The sequence below is a fragment of the Xenopus laevis genome, chromosome 5L, assembly GCF_017654675.1.
Source record: "Xenopus laevis strain J_2021 chromosome 5L, Xenopus_laevis_v10.1, whole genome shotgun sequence".
NCBI lineage: Eukaryota > Metazoa > Chordata > Amphibia > Anura > Pipidae > Xenopus > Xenopus laevis.
The window spans coordinates 82,288,809-82,302,853 of NC_054379.1; the positions used below are offsets into that span (position 1 = coordinate 82,288,809).

General features: G+C 35.1%; 1 protein-coding gene across 1 annotated transcript in view; it reads right to left on the reverse strand.

Moving 5' to 3' along the window:
* The window catches only part of sobp.L (sine oculis binding protein homolog L homeolog), a 105,589-nt gene that overhangs the window by 25,062 nt on the left and 66,482 nt on the right, over window positions 1-14,045 (reverse strand). Inside the window, exon 5 of the mRNA XM_018263335.2 lies at window positions 9,442-9,537. Within this exon, the coding sequence (XP_018118824.1) occupies window positions 9,442-9,537 (96 nt within the window). The remainder of the gene's footprint in view (window positions 1-9,441; window positions 9,538-14,045) is intronic.

The window sequence follows — 14,045 nt, forward strand, 5'->3', positions numbered from 1 at the left end:
GATGGTCTGAATATCAGAAAATTGTGTCTTGATATAATGGCAAAAACAGTTACTGTTAGATGAAAAATACTATATATATATCTATATATATATATATATATATATATATATATATATATATATATATATAAAATACTGTTACCTAAAATATCAGCATGAGTTCTGACACTTTAGGGAGTTCCCCAGACTACTGCTGTGGATCCCCTCTATCCAGCCTGGCAGCTGCCTCAGAGCACGTACATTCTGCGAGGTAGAGGCTGTTTTTCTTGCAATAAACAAGACTGCAAAATAAGCAGCCAAACCCTGAAGCTAAGAAAGCACTTTGTTTCCTCTTCGCTTGAAATCTTGCTTGACAGGCCATTAGTACAAGTTCTCTGAATTGTACCAGGGAGAGCCTCTATGGATTTAATAGACCTCCAAGGAAAAACTGAATCAAGTTTTGAGCCCTACTTATATTTCAAAACCATACTCCTTTAACTTGTGAAATTTAGGGAAGCAAAATATGCATTTGACATAGTCAGTTAACTATGGTTCAATACATAGGGGTCCTAATTAGGGGCAATTGCCCTAGGCTCGGCAAATACTGTTGTCCCGCACTGGAACCAGCTGTAGGTTCAAAAAATTGGTGATGTGTGAATATCTCATTTCGCTTCACTGCAATATGTGTAAAACTGTGAAAATTCTCATAAATCATTGAAGTAAACTGGTATTTTTTTAAAGGCAACTTTTTCCATCAAGCATATTTTTTTTTACAATATATGGCCATTTTTTGCCCATCACTAGTGAGGAGCAGAAGCTGTAGCAGGGCAAAGTAGTGACATCAGGAGAACCTGGCAGTAGTATCACATAACGTCAGTGTTTCAAACATGTAAAAGTACAAATCTCTGTACCCACCCAAGTTCAAAGTCTGTTGCCTTTCAACTCAAGGGCCATAGGCCATTATCAGTTTTGCAGCATTACTAAAAACTGCTTTTTTTTTTCTTCTGATGAGACAACATGCAGAAGCCTAGAGAGTTTTGTACAGGTATGAGAACTCATATTCTTTTACCTGACAAACTTCTAGAGAGTGATAGGGAGATATTACTCAGATATTGCTTGCAGTAAAAGGTTGCCCTATAATCCCCCAATATAATGAATTTCAAGCCCATAATTAGGGCTATTCTATCACATTTTTTTAACCTCATAAAATGGATATGGCATTCTGAGGGAGTTTTGGTGCATGCTTAATTCATCATTGTCCTATTAGTACGTGATCTTTGTTACTGATAAAAAGGAACACATTTCCAATAGGCCGAATGTTAACAATAATGTTGTTTGTGTGCCAAATAAATAAAATAACATCCTTAACAATAACATAATTGTGCTACTATAAAATACAATAGAGTAAAATGAAAATTTCATGCAGATTAGACATCAATGATTCAAACACAGTATATGAAGGAGAGTTACTTCACATAAACAGGAAAGAGATTGTAATAGTCTCAAGGTGACAGAGAACATTAGGCCAAAACAAAATAATCGAAAATGAATACATTAGCTCTTCACAACCACTGTTAATATTCTCTGACAAACCGAGCTCAAAATCCTACAAATCCTACAGATAAATGCCCAATTAGATCATCATTTCAGATGACATTCATTCCTTTTTCACATCCTCCTTGCAGTGTATATTAAGCAAGTGCAACATACTCTCCCATGCTCTCCAGTACTGATCACAAAAACATTTTTTAAAGAAGATAGATGACAGCCTTTATTTATAAGCTGTGAGTAGTAATGGGCAAACTTCTCCTGTATAGTTTTGCTGGGAAATTCTAAAATTTCCTGTGAAATTCGCGAAACGGTGGAAAATTCGCAAAACGTGAATTTTGATGCCGACGTTAATTTGCGGGCATCAAAATTGATGCCAGCAACAATTTCCGACGCCAGTGAAATTCAACGCTCATTAAAGTCAATAGGCGTGTTTAATTAAAAATTTGACGCAAACACGGAAATTCGCTGCAAGTTCGCGCCTGGCAAATTAATTTGCCCATCACTAGTTGGGAGTTGTGCATCAAACCCTATTAAGTGAAGGTATTTGGGTCAAAATGCTCTCATTGCATTTCTGTATAGATGCGTTTGGTGCTGCTCAGTCCATCCTTCCCTCCAGTTTGAATTAAGCACAGCTGCACCATTGACACAGGGGAACCCTGAAGCTACTGGCACCTCTAGCCCTAGGGTTCCTTTCTTACCTACTATAAATAGGCAGCGCACTTACTCTTAAAACATTTGGAAATGATGCCAGGTAGGCTTCAGTACAATTGGGTCCAATTTGCTACAAAATGTGCATGCAGTTGCGTTCATTTAGGCGTATTGGACGTAATTGTAACTATTGGTCTACCTATATTACTGCCTATCGCTCTCCTCCCAGTCCAGCTGGAGAAGAGTCTCATTCTTATAACAAGTTGAAAAAGAGGAGACTAAAAAATAAAATGAAAAGCAAATAAGCATGGTCCAGGCCAGTAAATAAGCATTTATGCTAAATATCACTTCAAGAGCCCTGTTATCTAATGGGTCCCCCTAGGGTAGCAGCATCAAAGCAAGTAGTATCCAACTTCTTCCATGTTGTATTTCCATAACCTAAATAGACAGGCATTGGGCTGTAAAAATATAGGTCCACATCCTTCCCATCAGCTTCCAGCAGGACAACCCTATTCTAGTCTTAAAATTCATTAAAAAATCTTTTTTACATTCTGAGCTATGACAAAAGTAACTGAGGTATATACAGAGCAAAGCATAGGAAATGCAGGCATCTTATAATTAAAGGGAAAACACACATCTGTGTTTATTATAATAAATAGGGCTTGTAATGGACATTTTTTTATTAATTAAATATTTTTTCTTGCACTTAACTGTACATAAAAGTGAACTGAAAGTGAAAACTTCTTTCAGTTTAAGCCCTGTCCTGCCTCCGTTATTCTTGAGGGCAATTCTGGGGTGGAAGAGATGGTAATTAAACAACTTACCCTTCCTAGTTGAACTCCTTGTAATTAAAATTAATGCTTCATTATCTGTAAGTCTGACACTGACAGGAACTGGAGAAGAGAGGGGTTTGTTAATACAAAGCTTATTATATTTATGTACACTAACTTCACTGCCTCCAGGGGGTGGAGGAGGAGATATTAAGGGTAAAAACAAAACAATGTTCCATCAAAGAGAATATCTTTTTTCCCTTAATAAACACAGACCACATACAAGCCCTATTTATTTGTCTTATATTGACTGTACAAACTAAAAATACTTTTTAGGCATCCATCCAAAAATCAATAGAGTGTTCTAGAAACACAAAATCTACTGGGGCAGTATATAGTGACCGGCAATATCAAAGAGTTTATATAGAGCCTTACACTGTTGAACACAAAGGTTAAACAAATTTTAGTCAAACCATCTTTATTGAAAAGAATTAAAATGTTCTTTAAGAGCACCAAAAAAAAGCCTAATGCATCTCATAACTTGTTGCCACTTAGCCATAGGCCCACAGATTCAGACTTTTTCCATCCTCGGGGTATAAATAATCTAGGATTTCCGAGATTATTTATACCCTGAGGATGGAAAAAGTCGGAATCTGAAAATACTCCAACTCAGACCTGCTGAGGTTGTATATAAGTCAATGGGAGAGGTCCCTATCCTATTTGGAAGTTTCTGTGGTCTGCGCTAGGGCCGAAAATCCAACTATCCAAGTTTTTACCCGATCTGATTAAATCATGCGTTTTTAATAATAAATAAGGTCCAATCGTGGACTTTTTTTTTATTGATACACTAAAAAAATTTGTATTTTTTTTTTTATAAATAAGGCCCTTAAGGTATCTCATAAAAACCTCTAGTACAGATATGAGATCCCTTATCAGGAAACAAGTCATCTTGAAAGTTCTGAATTACAGGAAGACCATTTCCATTTTATTCAATTCAAATCTTAAAAAAAAAAATTCCTTTTTCAGTGTAATAATAAAACTGTACCTTGTACTTAATCCTAACTGTGTTGTATGAATCCATGCCATTGAATGTTATAATGATTTCTAGCAATTTAAGGCATGAAAATCCAAATTTTCAGGATTTTTTTGGTCTCTTAAACCCATTTGGATGTTTTCTGCAAAATGTTTGGCCTTTACCATTTGTGTTTGGTAGCTTTGGGGTCTAAATCGTTTTTTTTTATTTCAGACCTGACTATATATTGTCCATTTAAGTTGTATTATTGGACCACTCCTGTACAAGCTGGCTTCCTGTTGGTCCATGCATGGGGCTGATATGATAGTCTTTAAGACTGTGAATGATTAGATCAGCTTGATTTGGGACACTACATTGGTGGTACAGGTATGAAACGTGTTATCCAGAATGCTCGGGACCTGGGGTTTTCCTGATAATGGATCTTTCCGTAATTTGGGTCTTCATGCCTTAAATCTACTAGAAATTCATTTAAACATTAAATAAACCCAAAAGGCTGGTTTTGCTTCCAATAAGGATTAATTATATCTTAGTTGGGATCAAGTACAAGCGACTGTTTTATTATTACAGAGAAAAAGGAAATCATTTTTAAAAATTTGGATTATTTGGATAAAATGGAGTCTATGGGAGACAGCCATTCCGTAATTCTGAGCTTTCTGGATATCGGGTTTCCGGATAAGGGATCCTATTCCTGTAGATCTGTATGGCCAGCACTAGGCAGTATGCAGCCAATACCATCCTGTAGCATTCTTTTCCACTTTTACTACTATGAAACTTCAGATATATAATCTTTTAGGCTGGTGAAATTTATAGTGGATGGCGTAGGAAGGATGTTAGACACAAACTGCTTTTCTCTAAAATATAAAGGTTATGTGCAACTCAGTTCTAAGGAATACCTACATTGTAAAAGCAATATTTGCAGTCTGGTTTTCCAATCCACTCATATTTCTTTTTACTCTGGCCTTTTTACTCTGAAATATTGCCTGAATAAGTCTGATTGTGCTCTTTTAAATGGAAAAATACATGCAAAAAGGTTATTTCAGCTATATTCATGTCACTGAGATCCATTCTATATTAATAGGTTAAGAAGCCTGGAAATCTTAAAGTAAAAATATAAAAAAAAAATGTACTATCGTTTTGTGTGCAAAACTAATTTCTTTAAAAAAATAGCATTCATAATGACTGTGCAGTCAAATTTTAAATCTACCCAGAGGAACAACAGTTTCCATTATGATAAAGTGGAAAAATATTGAAATATATAAACCCATAAAGAAATATATTTAAATGGACACTGTTATGAATATGAACATTTAATGAGCTTCATCTCATGGAAATGAGAACTTTCTAAATATAATCAATTAAAATTTCTGTCCTGAAATAATAAGAGTTAGATTCAGATTAGGACAGTTAGGTCTAATATATTATTGGGGTTGCTCTGTTTGCCTAGAAAATATATACTGTATATAGAGGGTTATTTATCAAAATGTGCATTTGTGTAATTTTATATTCTTAATTATTAAAAAATCTGAATATAAAAAAAGACGATTTAATAAATGAGTGAAAAAAAAATACCTTGAATTCGTATTTTATTTAAGATTTTTAGTGACTTTACAAGCTCCAAAAAATTAGAAAAGCTCAAAAAATCAAACAACTATTTTTCAACTTGCAAAGGACTGCTCCCATTGTCTTCTACATAACCTTGCCAGATTTATCAAAGTACAAAATTAGAGCTCACCACAGGAAAATTCCCTCACTAGAGTTCATTGTCTGATAAATACAATTCTAAAATAGGAATGATTATAAATGTTTCCATGATGAGCTCTAATCTGATAAATTTTGATAAATCTGCCCCATGCCAATGTTTTACATACGTTTTTGTGCATTTTTCCCAAAAATTTGGGTTCTTTTTAAATATTTATTTACTTTCATGATTTTTAGTGCAAAAAAATGTTGATTTGCAGAAAAAAAGTTTGACTCTTGATAAATAATCCCCCAACTGCTTCAAAATAACTCCGAAACAAATTCTGCAGCTCTGACAGAAAAATTTATTCCAGAGTTAGTTTTTTTGATACGGTTAGCTCTAATACACCTTTTAGGTGAGGAAAGGTCCCACCCAATAATCTATTAGTTCTAACTACCCATCAAAATAAGATTTTGACTCTTGCATGGAGACAAGTTACTGAAAGGGGGATACTGAGTTTGGTATAGCTGTATTCATGATGGACACCCCTTCCCGCCCTCTAACTTCATCATCATTCAGACATGAAATTATGATGCGCTGGTGGGTGCAAGCCACAATGGAACCTGTATGTCTAATGGTTTTTAAAATTAGTGGTAAGCACAACTTTCCCTTGTTTGTTATAGTTATACAGGAGCAGTGACCAGCTCCATGTTGTAGCTCCCACCCCTCCCAGCTATAGTCAGGTGATCCCACTGGTGTCTAATAAAAGGGCAGACAAGTTTGGGAGTTTTACTTTGAAAGCAGCAAGTAATTTGCAGGTAAAACTTAGTCCATTTGTAAAATGTATAATGAAGCAATAGAATTCTTAATGAATCAGATGAAAATTAAGCGTAAGACTGGCCAGATATGGGATGACTTTGACGTAGTTGGCCAGCTTAAATATATTGCAATATATGGACAAACAATCCCTGTTTTGTTTAAAGGGTAAGGCATTTTTTAGTAGCAGTATGCACAAAATGTCTTTGTCTTAAATATATTGATAATGGGTTGAGTGCAGAGGACTCTTGTATTTGTCTACCTGTACGTACTGCCTGCCCTATGACAGCCAATAAGGACTTTTATGCTACCGATGTTCTTATCCAAAACGAGATACAGAGGTTAGCCTGACCCATGGAAATAGTCTATGAATGAGCTATAAGTGGCATGTTCTTGTGCAGCTTAGTGCTTTTGCACTTTTGCCCGGGGTAAAGTAAATTAGTTTACTTAAAATTTACTTTAAATCAGTGTCGCTAATCTTTACCCCACTAATGCTTGCTACTGAGGCAAAGGTTAGGCCATTAAATCACAAGAGAGGAGGCCAAGCTTAATGCTGCACCCAAACTGTGTGGAAATGTGGCAATTTGCATAGCCAGTTTTCAGCCAAATTAGTTCATGGCTCTGTCTAGATCTATGTATTTGTGGCCACTCAATGTAAGTGCAAATAATATAGCTTATTTACTATTCTTGGTGTAGTGAGGGATGCTAATGGGTGCAGAATGGCGACCGTCAAAGTATCATACACAAATCACTTGCTTGCAAATATCTGTACTTGCACCTAGCAGGCAGACACAACACACAGTGAGCAAAGTTTTAGGGTATACGGGGACCCAATACCTAACACCTTTTTAATGCACTGTGGCCAGACACATTCTATTTTGTGTCATTAAAATAACACACAACACAATGGAATGTCCATTTTCACACCACCTCTCATGACACAACATGCATAAAATACATGTAAGTTACTAACCTTCACAAGTTTTTGTGCTTCCAGTATCTGGCATAAAAGTTTGTGCAGGATTGTAACACCTACACTTTAGTTGGAATTCTGGGCAAGAGTAGAAAATATGTCACACCAATATTATGCATACTACCATTAGTTTACTAAATCAACCCTGACTTCAACCGTAATTAATTATTTTCTTCTAAAATAGTCTGTTAGAATAAAAAGAAAGTCGGGGAGGCCCATTTATCAAAGGTCGGATTTCGAATTCATTTGAATTTTTTTTACTAATAAATTAGAATACACTCATAATTTGACTTGGAGGTTATTTAGGAAAAAATTAGAATGTCTAAAATTCGAATAGTTCCAACCCTCAAGAATTCAAAACGCATTCGAATTGTATTTGATTCATATTCGATTCGTACAAATCGAGTCTTTCTCAAGAAAAAAAAACTTGAATACACGCAAATGGCTGAACGTCCCTCTGCCATTGACTTGTACATGAACTTGGCAGGTTTTAGGTGGTGAATATTCGAATTAGGATTAAATCTCACATTCAAATTTACATTAGAATAGAGGGATTAAAATTCAATGTGTGAATTTTGAGACAAAGGAGCAGATTTATCAAGGGTCGAATTGAAGAATCTAATTTTTTAATTAGAATTTTAGTGTACTTCAACCATGGAATAGTCCAAATTCGATTTGAATTTGAAATAAATTAAAAAATTAGAATATCGAAATGTAATCATATACTGTCTCTATAAAAATTTTACTTCGACCATTCGCCTGCTGTTTTAGCCTATGGGGACCTCCGAGAACCAATTTGGAGTCATTTGGTGGACTTTGAAAAATATAAGTTTTTTTAAAAAACTACTTCGAGCTAATTCGATCTAAATTCGATTTGAACGATCAAATACAGCCTAATCACTTGAAGTTAAAAAATGTGATTTTTTTAATAAATTTCGGTTGGTCTTTTTTTATTCGAATTTCGAGTTGATGGGAGTTTAAAAAAAACACCTCGAAATTTGACCCTTGATAAATCTGGCTCCAAAAAAAAATGTGAAAATTCAAATTTACTATTCAACCCTTAATAAATCTGCCCCATAATGTGGTCAAACAGTCAGATAGAATGAATTCATTCACATTTCTGCATTGTCTCCCAGGGATGTGCCCTTCTTTTCCCTTTAATATATAAAAAAGTATTATATATGTTGCATGTGACAGGTGGATTGGAAGGGGTTAAGTGATTCTACTCTGTTTCAACCACCTTGATGAGTGAACAAATGGTCCGCAAAATGGGTCACTGTCATATTTTTGCCTTTAATAAAACCAAAACATTGTAATAAAAAATTCATGAAGGCATTTTCTATATTTCAAGCAAACAAAACATACATGGTGCAATATATATTTGTGCTAATAATAATAATAGCTTTTAAAGGGCCACAATACTTCATTTTTAAATTTTTGTTGCCAGTTCAAATATTGAAAAGTGCCTGTATACCGGTAATTATTTTCTACTTGATTTTTCTTGACTTTTGTCTGTGTTTCTGCCTCAGTTTGCATGGAATGCGCATGAGTGCTATAGTCCTTAGCCTTGGTTAAAACTGTTCTAGGCAGGTTTTGCACAACCTTCTATATAGACGCAAACAGCCCTCCAATTGTACTGTAATTCATTTACAAGATGGCCTCATAATCCATGGGGTGTGGTCTGATAATTGTGGGTCTGGTCTGCTGAGCAGGGACAGTACACTTGATTTTCTCATAACCTTTAATAACGTAAAATACTATAAAATTATGGCACCAAAGGTTTTCCCCCTATTGCAAAAGTATTTTTATGAGTATTGTGGCCCTTTTTTTAATTATAAGATGTTAAATATGTATAATAATAAATATTGTAAATATATAGTAAAAAAAACAATATTAGCATATACAATACGAGAATATGAATAAAAAAAATGTGCAAGCATTTACACTGTGCTAAAGTAACAATCTCGACTTGTTTAAATACTGTTATTCTTACAAGTAGTTCGCAGTTATTCTTGAAGGCAAGTCTCGGAGTTTCCTTAGCATAGTGCTGCTGGGGGAAATTTTCACCATGTCCATCTTCATCTCTAGCCTGAAGGGAAATATAATGGCCTATTAAGGACCTTGCAAATAATAGAGCCACAATCATAACAGTTTGCACACAGATTGAAAATGTAAGATACAAAAAAACTATATATATATATATATATATATATATATATATATATATATATATATATATATATATATATATATATATATATATAGATATATATACATACACATATATACTGCTACATGCATTTTGCATATAGATGTGCGTATACACCAATTTATTATCAAATCCATTCTTGCAATGATTTCTGTTTCTAAATGATTTTGTTTCAAAATACTTAAGTTAATGAATATCTTTGCCAGCACAAGACCTCTACACTGTCAAAAACTGTCAAAATAGTAAAAGTGGCAAAAGAATGAAACTCTCTGCTATTTAAAAAAGTTGATTTCAATGATTTTTTTTCCAACACAGATTTAATGCATTTCCTTTTCATTATTGTTTTCTTATTTCATCCTTAATTGGATGGCCTTTTTGATAAATAATTCTCTCCACTCCAGCCAAAAACAATTATTTAAAAAGCCAAATGGATTTTTTAAGAAAATCATGAAAATAATCCTGCTCATGTCAGATGTTATCAGATCGTTTTAATGCAAAGGCATTTCTATAAGTTTTTCTATTTTTTGTGCAATTCCTGTCTTCATATCAATGACTGCTTTATAAATCGGAAATTTTATTTTCCAAAATAGGGAGTGTCGTGTTTTAGCAGCAGCCATTTTAAGAACATGTTTATGCCTTGTTCATGTTAATTGCTATGCATCTATAGCAGGCCAGAGAGTATCCTAGAGTATCCTAGGCACTATGATCTGGACACAGCCATGTGGAGCAGAGTTTGCAGTTCTGCAGCCTGTTGAATAAATTCTACAACCAAAGCCTTCGTTGTGTGTAGGTCAAGACTTTACAGGGTGGGAGGAATCATACATATGGAACTTAATATAAAGTCTTGTTAACTAGTGGCCAAGGGAAAACAATGAAATTGGTTTGTCTCTTTCTGGAAAAAAATAAATGTTAGCCTTAAATGATTAGCATTTAATTAGCATTAAATAACAAAATAGCAGCACAAATGTAACTTACTGTTAAATATACTCAAAAGAAAGATAAAACAGTAATTATAATGCTACAGTTTGGTATTTCTGACATCAGGAAAATAATTGTGGAGAAAACACCAATAAATTGCCCAAAAATACAAACCTGAGCACAGAGAGAGCGTCATATATGAAACAGCCTTAAAATTGCCAATTCAGATTCTACTTTTCTCGCTTGCCTTTTTGTCTATGTTGGCAACACTTGGCGCTGGTAGATTTTCCAATAATATTTCCTATAAACTCTATCACATACCCTTATTTTCACTTGCAGTGTTCCCTTTTGTACATGAATAGTAGGGATGCGCTGAATCCAGGATTCTGCCTTTTTCAGCAGGATTTGGATTCGGCCAAATCCTTCTGCTTGGCCGAACTGAATCCTAATTTTCATATACAAATTAGGAGCAGAGAGGGAAATCGCATGACTTTTTGTCACAAAACAAGGAAGTAAAAAATGTTTCCCCTTCCCACCCTTAATTTGCATATGCAAATTAGGATTCGGATTTGGTTGGGTATTCGGCTGAATCTTTTATGAAGGGTTCGGGGGTTAGGCCAAATCCAAAATAGTGGATTCGGAGCATCACTAATGAAAATACGTGCAAAACCGGGGAAAGATTGATTTTACACTGAAAATAAATTTTTATGCTTTTTTGTAAAATGATTTGTGCTATATAGAGAATCTTGTCTCCAATTTACTTTTTTATAACTGCTGCTTTTATCTAGGAATACACTTCCTGTTTACAAAATATTTTTGTGCAACTGCACATATAGAAATTACTGTTGATTCTGTACAAAAAATATATTTTCTATTTGCAGTAACATTTCAAGACACTAATTGCAAAGCTAAATGGCAGGTATTTTTATTATTGGGCTTCTCAGTAAATTTGGGTGACTCTCTTGCAGAGTACCTTACAAATCTAAGATTATGAATAAAGCAAAAAGAAATACATCTTAGATGTGTGCACGCAACTCTTTTTTTATTGGAAGGATGCATTTCCCATGCATGTTATTTTGATCTACAATGCTAATTAAAAAAGCTGCAATTGAAATAGTGGCATTAAGTAGGCCCATTAGCAGTGTGGCTTGAATGGAATATGTTCTCCCCTAATCTGCATTACTTTGTGCTTCAGAATGAGAGAGTAAAAAGAAATAGGTGAGAGGAGTGTTGGTAGCTTGCTCATTAAAACGTTAATTTCCTTGACATTTGCACTCTCTTCTGCTCTCTACTCATCTCTCTCTCTGAGTTTCTTTCTGTGCCTCCTAATAGTCACAGCTGAGCTGTCTGAAGCCCATATGGCATGCATATAATTATATAGCTTCCTTTTTACACTGCCTTAAAACGATGACTTTCTGAAATGTAGCCAACTAATTTTAAATAAGCAAGAAGAGACCTTCGGAAAGGGAAAATAGGAATAAAAAGTAGAAAACTGCTGCTTCTATGCAAGTATGTGTGACAGATGAACCAATATTATATGCACTTTATTGCATAACTTTTGTTACAAACAGATAACTCTTGTAGCACCAGTGTCCTTTAAATACTTTAATCCTTTCTACTCCCTCAGCACTATGGGGCAAATTCAGTAACCGGCAAAAATTTGGCAGCGCAGGCTTTGCGCACATCGCAACACTTTGCGCACATCGCAACACTTTGCGCACATCGCAACACTTTGCGCACATCGCAACACTTTGCGAGGCGTAAATTCGCCTGGACAAGGCTAATTCACAAATATCCGAAGGGCCGCACAGGGTACCGAACGCTGGCGAAATTACGCTCAGCGTTGGCTAATTAGCATACGGCATGCAGTTAAAGTACAATGGCCGTATATGCTGCAGCAAATACATTACACTACACAAGGCCAGGGAACCTTAATAAAACTATATAAAGTTGTTATAATGCCCTATACATGTGCCCACAGTATAGTTTAGGTGCCATATGTTAGCAAATGTAGGGGGGAAGAGGGTACCCCAAAACAAATGTACAATCTTTTTCAGTCTATCACCCTTTAAATAGGAAAAAACGCCAGCGTTTTTTGGGACTTAGAAACATTTTCAGCTTTTTTATGAGGAACTCCTATCTACTCTATTGCACTTCGCCTGGTCTGAGGTGGAGAAGGCAAGTCTGGCGATAGAGGTAACGGTCAGTAAAATCAAAAACTTAGTGAATGTGCGTAGTAACGCTCTTTCGCCAGATCGAAAATTCGCCTGGCGTTAGAGTGCGAAGTTGCGCCAGAGTCTATCTCCTTTGCGAAATCATGCCAGCGAATTTACGCCAGCTTCCGTTAGTAAATTTTCACCAGCGTTAGCCACTTCGCCCTTTAGTAAATTTCCCCCTATGAGCACTAGTATAAATTAAATATATGACATATGACTCGGTATTGCATTCAAGTAAAAAGACACAACCTGTGAAAAGACACAACCTCGATATTAAATAATATATAGTCAAAGCAGAATAATGTGAGTTTTCCCACAACAAAAAAGTAGTTAAAAAGACAAAAAAAGCCTGACACGTTCTGTGCCTGTCGGGGCTGATTGGTAATATATTGACTGTCTTTCAGGATATCTGATCTTTCTGCCCACTTATCCATTATCAAATGTGTAATTCAACTTTACATAAACATGGTAGATGATAAATGTGGGATCTTTTATTTCTAGGTTAGTCAGTGTATGGTAACCCTACAGAAAATTCCTGACTGATTTTTATTTTTCTTAATTCTGCAGTGCTAAATGTATACTTCATTTGATCCAAAATTCTTTTTCACTAAATCTGTTTTGGATATACATATTCCTGTACTGTATGTATTTATATAAACAAAGTTAAGTGTGCACTTGAGAAAGGGTAAATTACTGTATTGTTTTGGTATATTCACACAAAATAACATCTTCTAGGATTAAACAGCATGAAATTATATTTTTTCATATACTGTATGTAGACTTGTGCCTTACTAGTCAGCCTTGGGGGCTCTACGGAGAGTTCTATAAATGGGATCCATTAAACCCTAAGTGCTATTTCATCTTAGAGCTCAGTAGATTGCCAGGAGAGGACTGATTAAGCTGGGCTTAATGTATGGTGGTAGAATGGTAGGTATTGCTGCCTTGCAGTCCTGGGGTCATAGGCTCGATCTGTAAGAACCTTGCGTGTTCACCCATGTTTGTGGGGGTTTTCTACAGGTACCCCAGTTTCTTCTCACGCTACAAAAACATACAGGCAAATTAATCGTTTTTTATAAAATGTGTAAATGTGATAGGGCCTTAGACTGTTCCATTGGGGCAGGGACTAATATAAATGATGTATATAATCTCTATAAAGCAGTCCGAAATATGCATAAAGAAGAATAATTAACATTCACAAAAAATGTATGATAAATACAGTATATATATTATATTTTTATGTATATATGTATAAAT